Raw genomic sequence first — 23472 nt, 5'->3', positions numbered from 1 at the left:
TTTTGCTACTAAATGCTGTATGTGAATCACGCAGTGAATGGCCAGTACCTCACGCTGTTGTAACTTTGAGTGAGTACATTCTCAAGCTCCCAGGCATTGAAATGCCTGAAGAACGCATATGAAATTACGGTAAAATATCAGGAGCATGTTTGAACATGCATTTGATGATGACTTCCTTCGTGTTAAATCCCGTGTTTAAAATACAGAGAAACATGCCTGAAGGATGCATACGCTCAAACACATTATCTTGCACGAACCATCTTCACGTTTTTTTACTTTCCGAATTTTTCATCTTGTACTTTTTGTACTTTTTTATTTTTATCTTGTGTACATTCATCGTCTTGATGAGGGAGTTCGAGTCGAGCTAGAGGTGTGCAAATCAGCTCATCATGATGAACATCTCTGATCATATCAGCTCATCTAAATGAGCTGTTCTTTATGAACAGCTCTTCAGCTCAGTTGTCAGAGCCGACTCTCAATTTGGGTCCCAAACTCGATAGCCACGAAGCCAGTTTGAAAATGTTAAAATTCAAATGAAATTTTTCACACCATATTATTAATTACTTGAAACACGTATTCCAGACTATTATTTACAACAGACTCGGCGAGTACAACATTTCCGACATTTTTACTGAGGCTTTACATTACAATAGAAAGTTTTCTTCAAAAAAAAAAATCTTATGAGATTTTTGCACCGCCTGCAAACAAAGTGTTTTTCATTGAAATAGAATACTCATTTGATACACAGAAGTTAATTTTCATTAATAATTTGAATTTTAAAAACGTGTTCATTCTGCCTGAGAGCTAATTATTATTTTTGACGCCCCCTAAACTGGTAAACAAAGCTCAATGCCGTCAACGCGAATATAACAGTTGAAAAGACGAGGGACAAATGAAACTAAACTGATGTCTTAACACGAAGAGCGAGAGATGGTCAGTTCATTTGAATCTTACAGCTCACACACTCTCTTCAATTCTACAGCTCTTTTCTCTCCTTCATCATCATCAAAGTGAGCTGAAGAGCTGTTTGATTTTTTTTGCGAGCTGTTCCGCGTCAACTCACTTCAAAGAGTCGATTCTTCGGAACAGCTCATGAGCGGATGGCACATCTAGTGATCCCCGATTTTTGAAATTAATCGTTCATCAGCTAATCGAATAGTTTTCAGCAGTTTGTTATTCGATACGATTAATCGGCCCAAATAATCGATTAATCGATTAATCGCCACACTGAGAGAAATAATTAGTTACATTAATATTTTTCATTTACTAGAAAGCCATATGGTATCATTCGGAATCATCAAGTGTTCATTCCGCCTGAAAATCAATTATTATCTTTTACTCACCCCGAAAGTTCACGTTAATGGCATTGAGCTTCGTTTACGAACTTAGGGAAGCGTCAAAGATAATGTTCTGTTTTCAGGATAAAACTACAGCGGCCGTACGTTTTTTTCTCTCTGAGTTTGGATCGATTAATCGACGTAAATTATTCGTTCGTTCGATTATTGGTTGTGTAGTATTCGTTCGATTAATAATCGATTTCTGTAGGAAGTATTCGATTAATCGATTAATCGAACGATTATCGGGGATCACTAGGCACATCTCTAAGTCGAGCGACGGTGCGGACTGGACGTGCTCGTTTGCGCTCCGTGGTTTCATTTCGAGTGTCAATGGCGTTTCGATTGAAAATGTTTAGCGTTTCGATAAACAGATGCACTAGTTCAATAGAAAAGTGTGCTTTCTGCATCGATATATTAAACTACAGTGTGATTTGTTCAAAAACCCTGGACAGTTGCGTGAAAATAGTGATCTAAAACTGTTTTGTTCGGTGGAGAGGATTTGTTTCTCATTCGGTTACATGTTACGACATGTTTTTCGCTCCCATCGCGTGATTGCCGTGTTTTTGTTTTTGTTTTGGTCGTGCTCTAACTAATTGTGTTCTGAGTGGATGTATCACCATATGAGAGAGCAGGAAAGAGCTCGGCTAGTGAAAATGCACCACATGCGAAGCAATATATGCGTACAGTTTTCGCAATCAATAAGCGTGAAATGCTGAGATGTTGTGGCAAATAACTATTTGCAAGAGTGATATATTTCTCTCCTGCTGCTGTGTTAGAATCTTAGCCGTTGAAATTAGGAATGTTCCGTATAGTTTGTATTGTGTATTATTGTATGAGATAGAGTGAGAAGAAATGTGTTTTACGAGAGGAACGACTGACAGCTTTTCCGGAGAGGAAATTTGAGTAAGAGAAGCACAGGGCGTGTCACATAAAGCAAGATAAGTAGAAATTATAACATTTAATATTTAAAATTCAAAATCGCCAATCATATGGTTCAATTATCGCGTAACTTTTGGAAGCAACCTGTTTGCTTTGGTCGCTTCTCTTTCTCTTTTCATAACCACGGCCTCGCAGGCAGATTTTACGCGAGAATTCATACAAATTGAATCGCTGATTGTCTTTCCCAACCCATAATCATAAAAGTCATAAGAGTCATAAATCATGGATCGCGAAACGTAAAGGGTTTACGTCGATCATCAACAGTGTAGTTGAGTAGGTAGTAGATCGAGTAAAGCTAATGCGCATTTCAAAGTTCTTAAAATTATAAACTCTTAAATTCAGAGTACCTAATTCTTAATTTTTTAACTATGCAAATGAAGTCGTCAAAGAGTACGTTCGATGAATTACGGTATATAGTTCCAATCTTATCTGTTTTACTGAAATTCTCTTGGTTACCTTCTTAGGTTTCCCAAAGCTAAATCTACGCCGTCGCGATTGGAATTTTATAAAGAATACGTGTACTGGATTGCGATGCCTGTATTTCTGCTCTTATTAGTGTTACAGGAATTCTCTCGGTTACCTTCTCAGGTTTCCCAATGATAGTTATAATATTTAGCCAATCCAACGAATATTACAGGTTTTCCTTGTAGGATTACCTGAAGATATTGTCTGCCGCGTGTTGAAAGGAATTTTTAGGAATTTCGTTTCGTCGAATAGTTGGTAGGTCGCGTTTATATAATATAATCACATCACTTACCTCAGTGAATCCTTATTCTTACCTTTACCCACTAAGAACTATCCCATCCATGGTAAACGCTAGGAAACCACGCTATAGAGGCGACCCTTCTGGCCTTCGGGCGGCGAATATCATACTAACATTCCTTCCCTTCCCCTGGTGACTGTGAGGACGTGGCCGGCGTCGTTATTGACCATTTAAAGCTCGAATCGCCGAAGATTGCACAACGAGAATGATTTGCTAGTCCCAATCATCATTCTGTGTGTTCTTTGTGCAATTTGGTTGGTTCAGGTCAATCACGGAGAGCAACTACGAATTGTACCCAAGCCCAAGCCCAAGCTGTGTACATTCATCGTCTTGATGAGTTATCAAAATGTACAGCAATAATTATTTCTACTAAGATATTAGTCATTCTCAGGGTTGCCACATATACGGAATATTCTGTATTTTACAGTTTGTACGCCAAATTTCAGATACAGAATCTGTATGTACAGAATTACAGATTTTCTGCAAAGATACAGTATTTAAAGATAATTTTTCAAATTCAAATTTAAACGTTATTAATTACAGTTCTTTTCTCTGTCTTCCTTCTTACTAATAAACTTTTTTTTATCGTTGAGTCATTAAGATATGTACCTTGATTTATAAAAATATATTTGAAATGTCACCTCACTTCTCCATTCATGCTAAGTATGTTTTTGGGATACTTTTTGATAAATCCACATTCATCAGCGTGTGTTGAGTGAATATTCTCGCTTCACAGTTCTGAAATCGGTTGGCTTGCCCAATGATGGACTCTATTTTGACAGCAAAGAACTATGTATCGGCTCAAGGAGGAGCGTCAAGGATGAAATTGACGGAGAATTTAAGCAAAGCGTTTAAATTAAACATGGTTAAAAACCATGTTTAAATATCATACGATTTATTATGAGAAACCTTTTTTAATGATTTGTTTGTTGTATGTTGTGTTTTGTTGTATAACCATAAGTAAGAGCAATAAAACTAAATCTATACATACAAAAATGGATTTCTGTCTGTCTGTCTTTTTTTTTTGAAGAAAGCGGAAATCTTGCATAGACACCCAGTCGCCATGCTGACTGGGTAGGGTGAAATTGCTACTCACCAAAAACCACCTCCTTCTTTGTGCCATTTCCCTCCCGGAACCACCGTTTAGTATTACACTAAGGTTTTTTTTTTACGCAGGGGATACGTAGGGGAAGCACTGATTACCGTCATATGCTCTGACGGAACATGAAGACGAAATGTGAGCGGAGTAAGCGATGTAATATTGCTCTGGTCTTTTTTTACGCGGTACCCGGGTAAACTCCGTTATACATCCCGTTCCATAATATAGGGCCAAAGAGGGAGCCTTGTGGGACACCTCCTGTGATTTTAGTCGTCATCTGCCCAACAGCTGTGTCGTACATCAGTATTGGGTTCTAGAAATAACTCTCCAGGATTATACACAGATAGACGGAAGTACCCATACTGAGCAATGCTTCGGCTGAAGCTCTTCAGCTGGAGCGATTAAATGCATTTTTAACGCCTGTCGTGATGATGGCGCAATATCGATTTCCTCTTCTTTTCTGTTTAATGGCTTTTTCTGCTGTGCAGTGATCGCGTCCGGGGTCGATCTTCCTCTCCGAAATCCGAATTGCCTCTTCGAAAGTCCTCGTACACTCTCTGTGGTTTGGATAGTCTGCTGACGATGATTTTTTCCAGCAACTTTTCAAGTGTGTCCAGCAGGCATATTGGTCTATATGACGAAGGCTCTCCTGGCGGCTGACCTGGTTTTGGGAGCAGTACCAGTTTTTGTCTCTTCCATTGGTCTGGGATATATCCTTCACTAAGGCTCTTTTGCAGTACCATCCTAAACGTGTCTGGACACTTCTGTATTGCCTCTTTCAAAGCCTTGTTGGGAATTCCGGCGCTTTATTTTTCTTCAACCCCTTTGCTCGGTGTTGGTTCTAGCCCTCTGCATGCTTCTCCTAGCATTAAGACATCTTGAACGAAGGTATCGAATTGTTTCGTTCCACTAGTACACTGAACAGCGTCTATTTCTCGGCATGGCTAGGTCACATGCCCTCGTTACTGCTTCCGTTAGTTCGTCCGCATTCAGACTGGTGGAACTGGTTTCATCCCGGAAAGCTTCAATGAAGAGATCGGAATCGTGACTCTCTTTTACCAATACTGAATTGGACCGCTTGGTAATCACTATGAGTATATCTCTCACATAATGTCCAATTTACTGCCAGTGACGGGATACAGAAGGATTCTCTATTATGCATTTACGGCCATCTCCACGGAAGGTGCTAGTTACACCTTTGTTAGACAGCTTAACGTTAATATTAGCAAAGGATTCAAGTAAGCTGAAGCCCCTTGCATTGGTTAGTTTACTCCCCCAATCAACTGCCCAGGCGTTGAAGTCGTCACCGATAACAATATGGCTTCGCGCTGAGAGTTCGTCCGTTAATGTTTCGAACATTTCCTCAAATTGTCCGATTGCTCATCTTGGAGGAGCATAGCAGCTGCATGTGAAGATATCGTTGATGCGGGCTATTACGAACCCTTCCTTGTCACTGGATACCATTTCTTGTGTAGGAAAATTTCCCGTAACTGTTATAGCAGCCATCCCAGCTTTGTCAGCTACCCAATCTCCAATGTTGGGGGAACACGATATGGCTCCGAGATGATAGCAACGTCGCACCTGGTTTCTGCTACCGATGGCTTTAGTAGCTGTTGAGCTATTTCACAGTGGTTGAGGTTTACCTGGGTTACCTCCATCCCGTTTTCGATGTCAGTGCGGCCTTGAAGACTGGACAATTTGAGCCTCCCGTAACGTGGTCATTTTCGTTCTCGGTAGAGCAGAGCATGCATTTTGGAGGTTTATTGCACTCTCTGGCTAAGTGTCCGTTTTCCCCACATCTTTGGCAGATCTCCGATCTACTTACGCTCTGGCAATACTTGGCGTTGTGGCCGAAGTCTATGCATCTAAAGCACCTCACAACTTGGTGGGTGAGCCTCAGGGTACATACAGTCCATCCTACTTTAACCTTTCCTACCGTCAGCAGCTTGGTGGCGATGTTTCTTGGTATTGCTGCTCACTGCGTGTTATCATACGCCTTCCTCATCCGTATAGTCAATGAGGCCTCACCCAGTTTGAACTGTGTTTTCAGTGCTTCTTTCAGTTCATCTTCTGTTGTGATCTCATCCATATTTCTGCACTCGACCACCGCTTCCTGTGACAAGGCCCTCACCTTTGCCGTCTCACCTAGCGATTTTTCAACTAGATCTTTAAACAACGAACTTTTAATAGCCGGGTCCTTTTTTAGCTCGAACAACATTTCGCCATTCTGGGTGCGCCTCACTTTTGCCACGTTGTCTCCGAGGTTTTTGACGTAGAACTACGTCTTTCATTAAGGGTGTTAAATCAGAAAACAGGTGACGTTTTTTTGAAATAAAGTTAACGGTAATAACTATTTTTGCCGTGAACGGATTTTGGGGATTTACATACTAAACGAATCGGAAATACCGTAAGATGTGTTTAATATGTTATACATTAGAATCCCCTGGTTTGCCGGGGGACGTAACCATTTCACAATGATTAAATTTCATGAAAACTTTAAGCGTTTCCATTTTCCCATACATTTGTTCTGTCCATTTGTGTGCTTTCCCGAACAGAGCTGTCAATAACGAGCAACTTATCGACGACCAACGGAGGGGAAATCATAGGATTTAAAGTCTCCGTGAACAAAGGAAAAGTAGAAGAATGAAGGGGAATACTTGCCTAGAGTATAAACAGTGGATCTCGCTGATGCAAGCTTTCATTCGGCATCGGACTGTTTAGCAATCCGGTTCACTTTGCTTTCGTTGCGCTTCGATCTAAGATTGGACCCCACCAGTGGTAATTCTACTTGGATATCGTCGTTTGGCTTCTCTGTTCGTTTTTCGCGTTATTCGTTTCGTGTGTTTTCTTTCCGCATCATAAATTGGACGCTTCGCGTAGTGTGAGCAAGAAGAAGAGAAAGGCAGGCTGCGCTATGGGGGATTTCCATACAAGCAGGCGGACAAAAATATTTTCATCATTTTATCGACACTATTGGCATTTTTTCTACTTGGTATGGTCGAGCCAAGTTGATTAAAATCATTTGTTAACATATTACGGTCAAATTTCGATCGAGGTATGTCTTTTTTTAATAAAACCAGAGGAAATAATTCTAGGATTTGTTCGGAATTCAGCCCCTCCCCTTTCTTTGGCTGCCCTCTAATTTTTAATATGCTACTGGCCACCTGTAATGTGCAAGGAACATGTATGCCAACTTTGGTGAATATTGATCAAGCTTTCTTAGAGATATGGTGTATTATATTTATATATATATATATATATATATATATATATATATATATATATATATATATATATATATATATATATATATACAAAAACGATTTTAAGAAAAAAAAAGTTTTCTTTTAAATGCTACAATTTTGCTCAAAATTGTGAAGATTGGTTACCAGCCTAATAAATTAGATTCGTATTTTTTTTAATTGTCCATTGAGTGCCTAGTTTTGAAATAGGGTAACCAGAAAAAAAAACTTTATGATTTTTTTTATTTTCAAACATTTATAGCTGCAATTAAAAATTTGAAGGATTTTCAACCATGTAATAAATATACAATTTGATTTTTCGAAGAATAAATAGTTTGAAGGAATAAAATAGAACACCAAGGTTTTTATTTTTATTGTAAAAATACTTTTATTTATTTCAATATAACATATTAACATATCGTACAATAGTCATTATAAATACTTTCTTATTCCGTTTCGATTTCATCTTCTTCACTTTCATCCTCTTCAGAATCTTCATCATTTACATCTTCTACAAAATCGTCAATTGCATCCACAGCTTCCATAAGTTCTTTAACTACATTGCAGCTATTGATATAATTTATGTGTGTATAGAATTTTCAAAACGCTCCAAATCTCGTCGTTGCAGGTTGTTGCATGTAAACTCTTCAGCACTTGTTAGTATACACCTTAAACTAGAAAATAATCAAGGACCTGACCCGGGGGCTCCTGGGAGTAAAAAGATGCCGATCAACAATGTTAAAATTATGATTTTTTTCTTATTTTCTTCTTCTTTTTCTTCTTTATTTTCTAGTTTTCCCCAATAAAACTAGTTAACTACTTGTTTTTCGGATAGCCCAATCAATAACGTTTTCAAGAATATAATGAACTTTAATTTTATTCTGTTTGTGACTAAAAAAAGGTTTTTTGCAATTCGCTTTTATTGGAAAAACAATTGCATTTTTTTTTTAAATTTTCATGTTTATTTCTTAATATCTCAAGTATGGTACCTGCTAGAGTGCTGAAATTTTGAACTTTTCTTAGTTAAAGTGTCTTCTTTCTATAGCAAATATATAAAAACAGATTGGTGACAGTCACTTTTCCGATTTTTGTCCGCCTGAAATCCTATAGTGCGATGTGACAACTCCGGATTCTCGAAATGAGTGCGCCGGATTAATTCACGACGCTCTTTTTCGTTCGACGACATTTTTCCAAATTTACGAAAAATTGACAGTGAAGCATGGCCAACGTGATCTATACACTCTTATCTGATTATAAGCGAAAGCTGAAGATATAATTACTAAAAATTAAATTTCTACAGCGTTTTTTCCGTGATGCAATTTGATGTAACACACCCTTTAGTATCACCAAGAAGATTTTGCATGGACCGGAAGAGATGATAATCACTTGGAGCCAGGTCCGGCCAGGTGGGTGCATAGGACATCCCATCCGAGCTCCCGTAGCTTCTGGCGGGTCATCAAATATGTGTGAGGTCGAGCGTTGTCCTGGTGGAAAACAACACCATTCTTATTGATCATTTCTGGCCGCTTCTGGTCAATCGCCTGCTTCAAACGGTCAAGCTGCTCACAGTAGAGAACCGAGTTGAGCGTCTGGTCATAGTCAAGCAGCTCATAGTGGATGATTCCCTTCCAATCCCACCAAACACACAGCAAAACCTTCCTGGCCGTCAATTCGGGCTTGGCGATGGTTTGGACCGGCTTACTGCGCTTCGGCCGCGACTTTTTTCGCTTTAGGTTGTCGTACGTGATCCACTTTTCATCACCAGTCACCATCTTCTTCAAAAATGGGTTGAGTTCGTTCCGTTTCAGCAGTGCATCGCAGGCGTTGATTCGGTCTAAAAGATTTTTTTGCGTCAATTCGTGTGGCACCCATGCATCCAGTTTGGAATCCAATCTTCTGCAAATGGTTCCAAACGGTTTTATGGTCTATACCCAGTTCCTGGCCAATCGAGCGAGTGCTCACATACCGGTCTACTTGGATGATTTCAACGATTTTATCGGTTTCCACGACGATTGGCCTACCAGTACGGGGTGTATCTTCGACAGCCACTACACCAGAACGAAATCGATCAAACCAACGCTGTGCTGTGCGAATCGTTACAGTATCGGATCCATAAACTACACGATTTTTTTTGGCCGCCTTCGTTGCAGTTTTACCTCGCAGGTAGTAAAAACGTAAAATATGGCAAATTTCTTGCTTGGTGGACTCCATCTTTGACGCGCTATAACTTGAGACTGAAAAGGACAATCACCCAGAGCTCAAGACATATAAAGTTCGCACATGGTTTCACAACAATTACTCAAAAGTTATTGATATTTCTCCACAATCTTCCGACATTAATCCCAGTAAAAAACTAAGGAAGTTATCTGTGTAGGAAATTTAGAAACCATTAAATTTCTAAAAATAACGATTTTAAGAACACCTTATGAAAAAGGTGATAAATATACCTTCCAAATACACAAAAAAAACTCGTAGATAAGGCTAAAGACAGCTAAAGATAGTTGCAATGAACAAAGGATACTATAATAATGATGGAGTTAAGAAATTGGCCAACGCCTTCGTAATCGAGTAGAGATTTCAACCAGCGTATGATTATGAGTTTGAGTCAATTTTCATACATTAGCACATACATTCGCCATTTTTAGAGAAATAAAAACCATTATTCTGAAAACAGATAGCAAACCTGAGAACTATTATATGACACTATAATTTTATCTAAATAGAATGTTCCGAAAGCTTGTTTTCGACTTTCAAAAGAAAAGGGAAAAGAGATCTGCATGGTGGAGTACGATTACGGATTTGAGTCACGGGAGTGTAATACATTTATTACACCAGAAAATACATTATAATTTTTGCTTCACTATGGTAGTACACGAAACTCAATGCTGTCAATGCGATTTCAAATAAAATACAAATTCAAATTAGAGTGGTTTGAAAATTCACACGAATATAGTATTCTTAAAAGAAATTCAGTTTTCAATAATGAAAAATATATCCTAAATACCGGTGAAGACGATGTTATTTCCGAGTTAGTGATATGCTTAGTAAAAATTATTCAATATACGTTTAACAAACTTTCAATTAATTTTACAGATTGATACAAGAAGAAAAACAATCGACAGAGGCTCGTGCAGAAGAGTTGGAATCTCGAGTTGGTAGTCTAGAACATATGAATTTATTAGCAAGAGGACGATCTATGGAGAGGCAAAGTCCACCACTTAGCGATAGAAGTACACCTAGTAGTCCTAATAGAGATTATCTACACAAATATCATACGGTGAGTATCCAAATAGAGTAAAACAGTAAAACAAGTCTGTAAGTATGCTGAATCAAGTCATTGAACAATAATTATAGTTTTACAGCAACACAATTCACACAACGAATTTAGAAATATTACATATATCTCGTTGAATATGTTAACACAGAATTGAAGTGGATGTTCAATTTCACAAACAAATTCGCAACCTAGTTACTAACAACGTATAAACCTAGCTATTTTTACAATAATTGAGAAGAATTCATTATTATAGTTAAAACTCATTGTTGGGCACAATTTTCCTTCAAGATATTTTCACCACTAGTCTATACAACAAGCAACCGAGAAAACTTTTCCACAACAAATTGGGTTCGATGTATTGATATTTTTAGTTTGCATTATTCGATATAAAATTACTCGCTCATAATAGCAGATATTCGATTGTTTCAATTGATCGAACGATTAACCGACATCTCTAGTTCCCACTGTGCTATTGTTAACTTGATCACGACGTGAACCGGTCACACATTTGAATGAGTTTGGACAGGAACGATACAAATCAATCGTACTTCGTAAAAAAAATCGAAATGTATTTTTACGAAGAGCTGGCGGATATTAATCTCTGTTACGGGTTTGCTAATTTGTAGCAAAACAGCCCGGCCGGAATATGGTCGAAGATCGCGCATATATCATGCATATTTCTTCTCACTACTTTAAATGTCGAAGACAAGCTTTCGAAACATTCTTCTTTTTTTGCGCTTACCACAGACCTTAGCCTTCATGAAGCGCCATACGGAATAATCCAAAGGATTGAGATTTGGACTGGACATTTTTTTCTTTTGTCAGATGTCTTTTGACCAAAACAGCAAATGTTCTCCCAATCATCTCTGTGAACGAATTGAGGAGTGACATGAAGCCCCGCCCTGCTGGAAAACTACATTTAGCTTAAATCCACATTCCTTCGTGACCCATGGAAGTACAATTTTACTTAAAATTTCAATATACACTTCCGTGGTCACTTTATCGTCTTCTGTAATGAATACTGGGTCCATTTTTAACCGTCTGATGCTACCAGTCCAAATACCATGATGTTAAGTCAAACTTACGTTTTTGTACATGCCGGCTATTTCTTTTACCGCAAAAGAGCCGATGTGTCGGTCGGTTCCAGAATTCAATTACCGGGTTTTTGAGCTAGATAAAACTTAAAATCTTCTTGCAGCGTTCGACACGCGATTCCGCATAGCATTTCGTACGGTACTGCTGCATTGAGTTGAAACAACTATTGCAAAAATTGACGAGTTCTGTTTATGTTTTGTTTACAGGGCTCGGCAGAGTCAACTGAGGATAGTCAGCTGACTATGGGGAGATTCTTCTTCGTATTCAGTGACAAAATGACTTTTGGCTTCTTCACACAGTTTCTACGCCAAAACGACTAAACAGTCAGTCGGGCGTTTAGTCGCTTTCCCCCTCTTCGACTCGACTATCTCATTTCATTCTTCCCCGTCAAATTGCATTTTCAAGTGACATCCTCCAAAATGAATTCGTTCCTCTCTCTCTCATGTATCACGTATGCATGTATAGGTGTTTGCGTTCAACCTGGTTTGACATACGCTACAGTTGAGCTAGAATTTTTTTGCACAGTACACGAAAATTATTCACACGTATAAAATAGCGTGCAGTGTGTGTGCGTTATTTTGCACGCTATTTACTAATACTAACGTGAAGATCTTTATAGCATACCTTATAACTGCTAAGTTCATTGGTTTGTGTTCACGATGGGTAGACAATAAACCGTCCATTAATGGTGTAACTAGATTTTTGCACCAGAAATCATGTTTTCGTTTCTCTTTATATGGACGTAAAAATAAGATTGCGTATGCGGGTAACAATTTCGTTCCTATGGGGGTAGAAATGTGAAATCAAGTCAGTTCAATGAAGAGGCAGTCTCGTCGGTAAGAATAACCACTGACTGGACTAGTTCATCAGTCATTCTCACTTTCAAAGCTAGTCAACTTATTGTCTAGTCAATGCAAATTATGTTGACTTCGAATGCCGAAGTAGTGCCAGTCGAAGCGAAGCGACTGAGAGTATAGTCGATATTCGTTTTTCATCTTCGAACATTTCGGGCCTTGGTGACAGTAGCAGCAGGATATCGCAAGCGAGCAGATATTGTATTTCTCCCGCTGCGAATAATCGTTGATTACGTCTCACTTTGTGTATAATTGTGCGTGTAAGTTTCACGGGGCGCCGCGCAGGTCGTGGAAGTGAACTTTACCGCTTTTATTTCGTGTCCGTACGGTCCGTACTGTCCGTTTGTTCGTCGTGAAAATTGTGTGTACCGATAGCATTGTATACTTTTGTTGACGTTTGTTGAGCCACTAGCGCTGGTGCGGCTACATCGCCGTACACAAGTGTTCGAACGTTTTGTTCGCGTTAATTTTGTTTTGTGGACAATTTATCAATTGTTTTTTTTTAATTGTTCAACCGCCGGGAAATAAAACGCGAGTGAGGTGAGAAGCCGCGTCGGTGACGTCATTGGGGTAGGGATTCCTCCGTAGCGTGTTTTTTGTGCGTCGTAAAAATTCACTGTTATTGGATAAGCGGCTGCTGAACCGCCGTAATGGCGGGTGTCCCCGGCCCCGCACCTAGTGTGTGGGGCCTCAATGGCGGGATAAATAACCGCACAATCGACGGTAGCTTTTCGGGTGCGACTTTACCAACATACATGGACCCCGGCGGTAATCACGGAGAACTGATGGTGCTACGAATCACTGGCGTGGACAACGACGGCAAAGATAAGGCGCTCCCTACCGCACCATTCATAATTCGCAAGTCAATAGAGGACTGGGCTGGAAAAATTGAAGGTGCATTCCCCGAAGGTGGCAGTGCGGCATACGCACTAAAGGTACGTGACAAGAAACAGGCAGAGAGACTTCTGGATTTGACCAATCTAGCGGACGGAACAAAAGTGAGGGTTACGTACCACCAGTACCTCAATTTTTCTAAGTGCGTCGTAAGTTGCGGGCAGACAGTCAACATGTCCGAGGAGCAAATTGTGAGCTACCTCCAGGATCAAAAGGTTACAGCGGCGAGGAGAATAAAGCGACGAACTGGCCCGACCACTTTCGAGAATACTCCGACGATAATACTGACTGTAAGCGGTACCCAAACTCCCGAATTCATTGATTTTGGATATCTGCGTGTCAGAACGAGACCCTACTATCCGTCGCCCATGCAATGCTTCAAATGCTGGGCGTTCGGTCATACTAAACTCAAATGCAGGCAAGACACACCAACATGTGGGAATTGTTCAGAAAAACACGTGATTCCGGCGGAGGGTCCCAAATGCGAACGGTCATTGTTCTGTATAAAGTGTGGATCGAATGAACACAGTCTTGCATCCCGTTCCTGTCCTGAATATCTGAAAGAAAACAGCATTCAGAGATTAAAAGTAGACCGCGACATCGATTACAGGGCCGCACGAATAATTTTCGAGGCAGAAAATGGTCGATCAAAAAGCTACGCCGGTGTCACTAGAGAGGTAAGTGATCAAGGCCAATCATCGACTACGGGGATTGCCCCGGACAAAAAATACAATGATCTAGTAAAAATAATAGCGGAGAAGGACCTCATCATCGCGAACATGGCCGCTTCAATTGAATCGCAGCGCACCGAGGCTGCCCAAAATGCAGCGACCATTAAGTCGTTGGTTGAAAGAGTAGATCAGATGGCCAACATTTTAGCGGCCATGGAACAGCGATTGATCTTGAGAGAGGGAGCAAATGCATCTCAACAAGAAGAGATTATCGTAGCTAGATCATTGTTGACCCGCACCAGTACCACTAATGCATCCGGAGCAACACGGCCCGTCCAAACAACTCCTCCGTCTTCGATGAACACACCGATCCCCTCTCCACCGACCAAAACACATTCAACAAATGAAACGGTCTCGGAAGAAGCAGAAAATGCAGCTGCCCACAACGATTTCATCTATTATCGATTTGATTCAGACACCGATTCCGACGATCAAACGGCAACATTTAAGGACATCACCTCGCCGCCCACGCCAGTATACCGTTCTTCTCAACCAAAAAATAACGTAGTCGCACCCGCCACGCCTTCGAAAAAACGAAAACCGGACTCCCAGCTCACTCAACCGCCAAAGGACATCCGCAAAAGACAGTTGGCCACAGACCAGCAGCCCACGTCGCCGCCAGACACCAGTCGGTCGAACCAGCGACCAGCTACACCCTGGCATCCGACAGAAGCGAATAATTAAAAATGTATCCCACAATGCCTCACCTGAACCAACACACATCCACACATGTCGCTCCACACCATACTACTAGTCAGCTCTCCGGAAGGGATAGTCGGGGCCCCGCCGATGCGGCCGCTACAGCCCAACCGGAATCGTCGGACAACCTCCGGCATCCCATGCCGCGACCTGAGGATGATACGAGTAGCAGCGCCTTGGGTATACAGGGCCCCAGTAGTGAGGACGTTACACCCCCACCGGAACTACTGGACCACCTCTGCAGCTCAAGGACGAAGAACCAGATAAACGATGCAGAAAATCGGAACTCCGCGACAGCCCTCTGCAGCCGGGGCACCGTTAGTGCGGACGTTACAACCCCACCGGTACTGACGGATAACCCCCGGCGCCGGGGAAAAGTGGCTTCCGTTGTACGAGAAATCGGGACGCACAAGGGCAGAAATGCTCGTTCCCCGATGGACCACGCGGGAGTAGAAATATATCTCGGGACGCACAAGGGCGGAAACGCTCGTTCCCCGATGGACCACGCGGGAACACAAAATCTCAGGACGCACAAGGGCGACAACGCCCGTTCCCTGAAGGACCACGTGGGAGTCGTATATGATCTCGGGACGCACAAGGGCGGAAACGCTTGTTCCCCGACGGACGGGATTTCTACGTCGTGCAACTGCATCGTTGAGACAGGGCCTGCTGTCATTGCTGTCGCCGAAGAACCAACCACCATAGTCGATTGCCCTAAAAAAGCCGAACTATTTTTTCCTTCCGTCGGGTCATGCGGGCGGCTTTCGGTCGGAACCATTCCACCCGGCCGCTGCCTCCCTCTGTCTCGTTCGGCATTACCATCCACAACAACCTCCGCCAAGGGCCAAGCCGCTGATTTTTTTTCCACCGTCAGGTCGGGGGGTCGGTCACTGGGAGATATCCGTCCTTACCCCTCTCGTTTGGCAACTCAGAGCGCGGGTGTTCCGTCCATGCCCGTCGAAGCCCAATCCAATGCTGCTATCTACGACACATGGAGACATAGACTTGGAGACTTTCTACCAGCTATAGCCGGGTCCTCCGGTCCCCTGTCAACAACGTCATCTTCACCTCCGTTGAGTTCCAGGGTATTTCCGAACACCCAGGGTGCTCCATCGAGTCTGGTATCTGACAACAGTTTGATTTCACCGAGTAATCACCACGTCATCAACCGCCAGCGAGGTCCAACAGTCACCAGATCAACAAACCTGGCCCTGCAGTGGAATGTCAATGGTCTGTATAACAACCTTGGAGAGCTGGAGATCCTAGACCGGGAACTGTGTCCTTTAGTCATCGCTCTTCAAGAAATAAACAGAGTGTCTCCAACGAACGTCCAGAAGATCCTCGGCGGTAAATACCAATGGTACACAAAGCTGGGCTCCGTATTACAACATTCCGTGGCTTTGGGCGTCAAGAAGAGCATCCCCCATAAGCGCAAGCAGATCAACACCGACCTACCGATAATTGCGGTCAGAATAGAATCTCCAATTCCGGTAGTTATTGTCTCCGTTTACCTACCATGTGGCAAGATCCCGGATTTGAGACGCAAACTGCTAGAGGTGCTTGAGAGCTTGGAGGATCCTAAAATCGTTCTGGGGGACTTCAACGCTCACCACCACAACTGGGGGATGCAAGCAACGGACGTAAGGGGGAACATCATCGCTGATTTTTTCGAATCGTTGGAGCTCTCGGTCCTGAATGACGGTACCGACACCTTCTGTCGAAGTCGTAGCAGTTCAGCCATCGACATTTCCGCAGCCAGTATTGATTTGGTAGGTAAACTGGGGTGGAATAAAGCAAACGACCTACACGGAAGTGACCATTATCCGATTTCAATTATCCTCAACGCACCGTCGCCTCAATCCACCCGAAGATCAAAGTGGATTTTCGACAAAGCTGACTGGGATTTCTACAGGACTTCCTCCAGCCACCTGATCGCCCGAGACAACCCGACCTCCATGCAGAAGCTCAACGAAATCATCATCGAGGTAGCAGAATCCGCCATCCCTAAAACAAAGCCCAACCCTGGAAAGAGAGCGCTGCACTGGTGGTCTGAGGACATCAAAAAAGAAATCAAGAAACGGAGGAAGTTCCTGCGTGCGACAAAACGAATCCGGCACGATGGTCCGGAGAAAGAAACGGCAATGAACAGATACCGAGCGCAGCACATAAGGGTGAGGCGAATAGTGAGACGGGCCAAACTAGACAGCTGGACCGGCTTCCTGGAATCCATCAACGAAAGTCAGTCCTCTGCGGACCTATGGAGACGTGTTAACGCGCTGAATGGGAAAAGAAGATTCCAAACCCCTATCCTGCAAGCGAATGGCACGACCTACAGCGATCCAGTCGACACCGCGAACATGCTAGGGGAATATTTTGCTGAACTGTCCTCGATTTCGGGATACGATTCCGAGTTCATCCGACAACAAAAAGCGGACACGAACTCAGTCGATCGATTCGTGGTTCCGAATGATCGGGTTGGAAAACCGTTCAACAAACCCTTCTCCGTCGAAGAACTCATCGTCGCTCTGCGCTCCACCAAAGGGGAGTCCACTGGTCCCGATCACATCGGTTATAAGATGATCAAGCAGCTATCCCCGTTAGGTCAAACCACTCTCCTCGACATTTTTAATGATCTCTGGTTAAAGCACGACTTCCCAGCGGAATGGAGACATAGTATTGTGATCCCCATCCCCAAAGTCGGCCAGAACAGCTGCTCCGTGAAAGGATACCGACCAATATCCTTGACCTCCTGTACGTCCAAGACCCTAGAGAGGATGGCGAACCGACGGCTCGTCACCTACCTGACCGAAAACAAGAAGTTGGACTGCCGACAGTTTGCCTTTCGACCGGGGATTGGCACAAACACGTATTTCGCATCCCTTGGAGAGGTGGTAGCTGAGGCCAGAAAAAATCGACAGCATCTGGAGATGGTAGCCCTGGATCTAGAGAAGGCGTACAACCGAACCTGGATTCCATTAGTTCTTAAAACACTGGCTGACTGGGGGGTAGACGGCAACCTGCTGCACTTTGTTCAAAACTTCGCGACAAACCGGACCTTTGAGGTAAAAGTCGGGAACACCAGCTCCAGGCGTTTTCATGAAGAAACTGGTGTACCTCAAGGTTCCGTCTTAGCCGTCACCCTCTTCCTGATAGCGATGAACAGCCTGTTCCGGGTTATACCGAAGGGAGTATGCGTATTCACGTATGCGGACGACATCCTTTTGGTAGTGGTGGGGAACACGCACAGGGCACCACGCATCAAGATCCAGGCAGCTACCAATGCTATCGGTAAATGGGCTGTCGAACGAGGTTTTCGACTTTCGGCGCAAAAGAGTGGTCACATGGTGGTATGCAGTCACAAACACCAAGGTTGCAATTCGGGAGTCAAAATCTACAACGACCGCATTCCCCGCCGTAGAACGTTGAGAATCCTGGGAGTGGTGGTCGATTGCAACCTGAACTTCCAGCACCATTTCGACGAGGTGAAGAAAAGCTGTGCCACCCGGTTAAACCTCTTAAAAACCATCTCCAAACCTCACCGGAGTAACAACCGAACGATCCGTTTACGGGTGGCCAAAGCCATCATCAATAGCCGCCTCACCTACGGTCTCGAAGTGACATGCTTGGCCAGAGATAAACTCCTAAAAACTCTATCACCGATTTACAACAATGCACTACGGATTATCTCTGGTCTGCTACCATCAACACCAGCAGCCTCGGTATGCGCCGAAATAGGAGAACCTCCGTTTGACATTTTTGTGGACGCGGCGATAGTTTCCAGAACTGCGAGCTTTCTCGCTAAAACCAGCGGAGGTATGGAGACACACCTGACTGTTTTAACGAACGAAATCTTGCAGCAGGTGACACACTCAAACCTCCCATCGATAGCTAAACAGCTTTGGTTTGGGACTAACGACTGGAGGTTGCCGGTGGTCCAAGTGGATGATACAATCAGGAACAACTTTCGAGCTGGGGCAAGCTCTGTGGGTCTGGAGCAAACCTTTGTCGAACTTGTCTCAAGAAAATATCACAATTATGAAATTCGCTACACGGACGGTTCCAAAGGGATGCAAGGAGTTGGTTTCGGGGTAAGCGGTCATAATAACTCTCTTATTTCCAGCAAGAAGCTCGTCGACATTTGCCAGGTTTTCTCGGCCGAAGCTGCCGGAATATTTGAAGCTGCCACTATACCGTCAAGCAAATCGATCCTGATAGTTACCGACTCGGCTAGCGTCATCGATGCCGTTGGCGCGGCTATAACTAGGCACCCATGGATACAAGCTATCAGGAGGTATCTGCTGCCGGATACAGTCCTCATGTGGGTCCCCGGACATAGTGGCATAGCCGGCAATGAAGCGGCCGACCGTTTTGCTGGAATCGGTCACCTTGGACAACTTTTGACGCGCAAAGTACCGCTAGACGACATCAGACTATGGATCGCCAACACATTCAAAACTTTTTGGGCGGAAAAATGGTCCGTTGAAGCGACGTTGTTCCTCCGGAGAATCAAAGGATCCATCACCAGATTCGAAGACGTCAAAACGATGAGAGAGCAACGAATCTTATCCAGGTTAAGAACCGGCCACTGCAACATGTCACACAACTTCAACAGAGGACCCTTTCATCCCCTTTGTGACTTGTGCGAGGTTCGCAATTCAGTCGAACACATCCTCTGTATTTGCCCAAAGTATGAGAACCTCCGGAACTCACACGGGATCAGCGGGAGCATTCGAGATGTGCTTGGCGACGACCCTTCACAAACTACTGCACTGCTCTGTTTTTTGAAAGATGCCGATCTGTACTTTAAAATCTGACCAAAAAACTTGTGATTAAATCGAAGATCCTTGTTCCTTCCCCTTAGAGACGAATGAACTCTCAGAGTTTAAAGTCTCTCTAATTCAATACCTTCCTACCTTCCTTCCTTCCCCTTCGCGATAAGGGGAACAAGAACAGTCGGCATCTTCGAGTGGCGCGGATTCCCCATCTGTGGCCTGGGGCCATGGCAAGCGGACATCCTCGTCAAACCAGGGGAAAAAAAAGCTCAAATGCGTAGAAATTCTTGTGACGAAATCTGTTTTTGTTTTATTGTTTTATTGTTAATTGCTTGTCCGTATGTGCATGTAAAATGGATAGTAAGCGCACTTTGCGGCATGGTTTCGGCCGTTTTTACTGAGACGAACCAGCCCAGGAGGCTGAAAGTCTCAAAAAATAAAGAAAAAAAAAAAAAAAAAAAAAGGGCCTTGGTGATAAGAACACATATCAAATGGCAGTTATTTATGTATAAGGGCGCAATCAATACACCGCATGTGGTAAGTCGTATAACAGGACGTCATCGAGTTTGAACGGGATAATAATTTGTAATTTAATACAATCTTTGCTGAAACAGACTGTGTGGTTAATGAAACTTGATGAGGATTTCTCTATTTCTATTCGTGAAAATACGGCATACGGAAAATTGTAACTAATTTATCATTCTTTCTTTTAAGGCGCCTGCTTCCATGTCACCTGCACATTTGCATCAGTATGCAATTTCTCTGAATCAAGGACAGTTGTCAGAATCACTCCCATCCAGTCAGGTATGTGCTGAAATGAACAAATTATTGTATTTAATCAATTATACCTGATATTTTATTTGTGTTCTGTTATACTGCAATTGAAAACGAAAAAGCCAAAAGTCACAAAAGTCATTAGTCAGTCACAACGGAGATAACACCCGAAGCACCCAGCATGATGTTAACCTTCCCACGACCATCAACGAAAGCGGGAAAAATATGATACTAGTTATTATCATAGCCTGCTGCTTGGTTATTCCATGGCCGAGTTGTTAGTGTAACATTACGCGGCTTCGGGTTTGATTTCCGTTCGGGCCGGGCAGACCAGCGTATTCAATATCTGGACGCAAAAAATTGATCTATATCGGAACCATGTTAATGAAATGAAAATGTTAAGTTCTCAAAATATTCCATTTATTGCACTGTAATGAAAAATAGTCAAAAAATTATTCCGATTTGGTTTTGATTAAAACTCGAACTTTTCTTCGAATATCACTTATCATATCTCGGACACTCTGTTGGCTGAGCGGCCATTCATCTGTGTCGCATTCAAAGTTACCTTCTCATTCTTTTTCAATTTATGGCCGACAATTGTCCAATACTTCTCAATTTGGCAGAATTGAGGTCAGGTGGGAGGATCGACGTCATTTTCGAAGATATCCATCCCGATGTCCAGGGGTGTTTTGTTTAAAGCTGCAAATACCTGGCCAGATCATAAGCTATCTTGCAATTTTTTCATCGGCAAAAAAAGAATTTGAGCTTGTAAAAGTCATCATCTCGACCAGCTTTATAGAAATTGCTATGATCCTGCAGATCGATAGTCTACCGCTCACGGAAATATTTGAGAACGTTGAACACGGTCGATTCAACAAAGTTTAACGGCTTCACATTTATTTTGATTTGCCCACGTCAGATTTTCAAATTGGGTGTCCAAATTTTATTTTCAGCTTTCATCATTTTCATAATTCGAAGTATAGGGGGGCCTCCGTAGCCACATTGGTTGCGCGTTCGCTTAGTAAGCGATCGATCGTGAGTTCGAAACTCAGGGCCTTCATTGACCATCTTTGTGTTGTTACAGAATAACTACGTCCACGCAACAATCATCAGCGATGGAGATCGATCCACGGTCGAAATATGATCGATTCATCCATACAACTGCTCTGCTCTGCAAGACACATCGGGCTGCTGTTCTATAAATAACTCAACAATGATCAATCAACTCTCTCCGCTGTCCGGTCTAACTGGATAATGGAAGAACAGATAGAAAACTCTTACGCCTAAATGGCTGCTACTGTGTAAATGTGTGTACCATATGGAATGGTATAGAAGGGAATACTCTAACGCCGAAAAATGGCAACTGTGTAATGTGCTAATTATAGATATGATAAATATGTGACATGTACACGATTGAAATTCGGCTCTTACAGCTAAAATGCCAATGAGCCTGAAATAAATAAATGGGACAAAAAAAATAATAATTCGAAGTATAACGAAATGAAACGAACTTTGGGAACAAGTTAAAACAAACTATAGTCAAAACATTTCAGATCACGACCACTGCGTAAAATGAACAATGTTAGTTGTGAAGAGGTTAGGAAATGCTCTACCAGCATTATTTGGAACGGGTTAACTCAGGCGTCATGTGGGGCTCACACCCACTAAAAACCAAAAACGTCGCCTCGTTCCCTCCGGGACCACATCAAGACAACTACTTCGGGGGGCGGCGGTACTCATGCACTTCATCGGTTGTTAATTCCTTTTTACACTTCATTTCATTCTAATTGTGCTAATTGTGTCAGCATCCGTTTACCCTTCGAGACGTTCATTGCCTCCAACTTGACGCGCAACCAGTCACAGCCACCCTCGCGGGATTTCTCTTCCCAACGGAGCGCCGTTCCGATGCTCGCTGTGTTCCTCCATCCAGGCCAAAACCAAGCGTTGTCAGGCAGGCAATATCGCATTATCCGTTCACTTGTCGAGATGTATACCGATTAGAATTTGCCCTTCATCTTAACGCGCAACCCGTTACATCCACCCTCGCAGGGTTTCACAACTGTCGAGACGAGAACCGATTAGAAAGTGCCCTCCAAAGTAACGCGCGCCCCGTCACAGTAACCCTCGCAGGATTTTTCTTCCCAGCGGAGCGCTGACCCTCCATCATTACGCGCTCCCTCACAGCTACTCTCGTGGGTTGCGCACCAGTTTGATGACGTCCTCCTTGATACTCGTTTCGTCGAAAAGAATCTCGCAGTGAACCGCGGTCATTTCGCGATAAGGTATTGCCAGCGCGCATTATGCTGTTCACCATATCTCACGCATTCCATGTTGGCAGTAACCGTTTACCTATTGAGACGTGCACCGATTAGAAATTGTTGAATTTATGAAAAACTAAAAAACAATTTTGATTTTTTGACCACCCTAAAATGGTTACACTAATGGAAAAATAAAAATATACGGTTCCAATATTGCGATAAGGAACAAAACTACCAGTTCTCACGAAAATCTGAGAACCACTATATCAGCTTGGCGTGGAATGGCTGTACAGTAAGTTACCTCCAATTCAGCATACTGAGGCACCACTCAGTGTCGCATTAGAAGCGATTGTGACCTGTAATTAACATTCGCGATGACGCGATGACAGTGATACAGTGTCGAGGTATGGTGGCGACTTTCAATCTTTATGTAGACCAGAAACTCATTTGACTCATTGTGCGGGTCGATGCATGCATCCCAGACCTATATGCTAGGAATGATATTGCTTCTGCTTTATTGATATTGCTTGGCTGCTGACCGGAAGCAAATGCTACAATTACTCTACGTCCAACAATAGCGTTTTGTACAAATTTACGAGGTCTCATTTATAAACCCCTCAAAATGTCTCAGTTATTCACCCTTATTCAGGGGTTCAATCGAATCGATATTTCCCGAACGCGATTTTTTGCATTATGAAATTCTTATGATTGGCGTGATCTCATGAGTTATTAATATCA

At 42.8% G+C, this 23472-nt stretch overlaps 1 protein-coding gene across 6 annotated transcripts in view; it reads left to right on the top strand.

The window, feature by feature from the left end:
- Positions 1-23472, top strand: part of LOC129779526 (liprin-alpha-1) — a 458998-nt gene that overhangs the window by 241571 nt on the left and 193955 nt on the right. For 5 of the 6 annotated variants that reach the window (XR_008743689.1, XM_055787066.1, XM_055787064.1 and 2 more), the window contains exons 11-12: positions 10474-10657; positions 20417-20506. Coding sequence is in view for 5 of the 6 variants with exons in the window: in XM_055787066.1 (XP_055643041.1) it covers positions 10474-10657; positions 20417-20506 (274 nt within the window). In the remaining variant the exon portion in view is untranslated. Of the gene's footprint in view, positions 1-10473; positions 10658-20416; positions 20511-23472 lie in introns of all 6 variants that reach the window. The other variant, XM_055787065.1, reaches the window with a different exon arrangement.

This window comes from Toxorhynchites rutilus, chromosome 3 (assembly GCF_029784135.1).
Source record: "Toxorhynchites rutilus septentrionalis strain SRP chromosome 3, ASM2978413v1, whole genome shotgun sequence".
NCBI lineage: Eukaryota > Metazoa > Arthropoda > Insecta > Diptera > Culicidae > Toxorhynchites > Toxorhynchites rutilus.
Note: the sequence above shows the minus strand (reverse complement) of the source record. Positions and strands in the feature narration are given on the sequence as shown.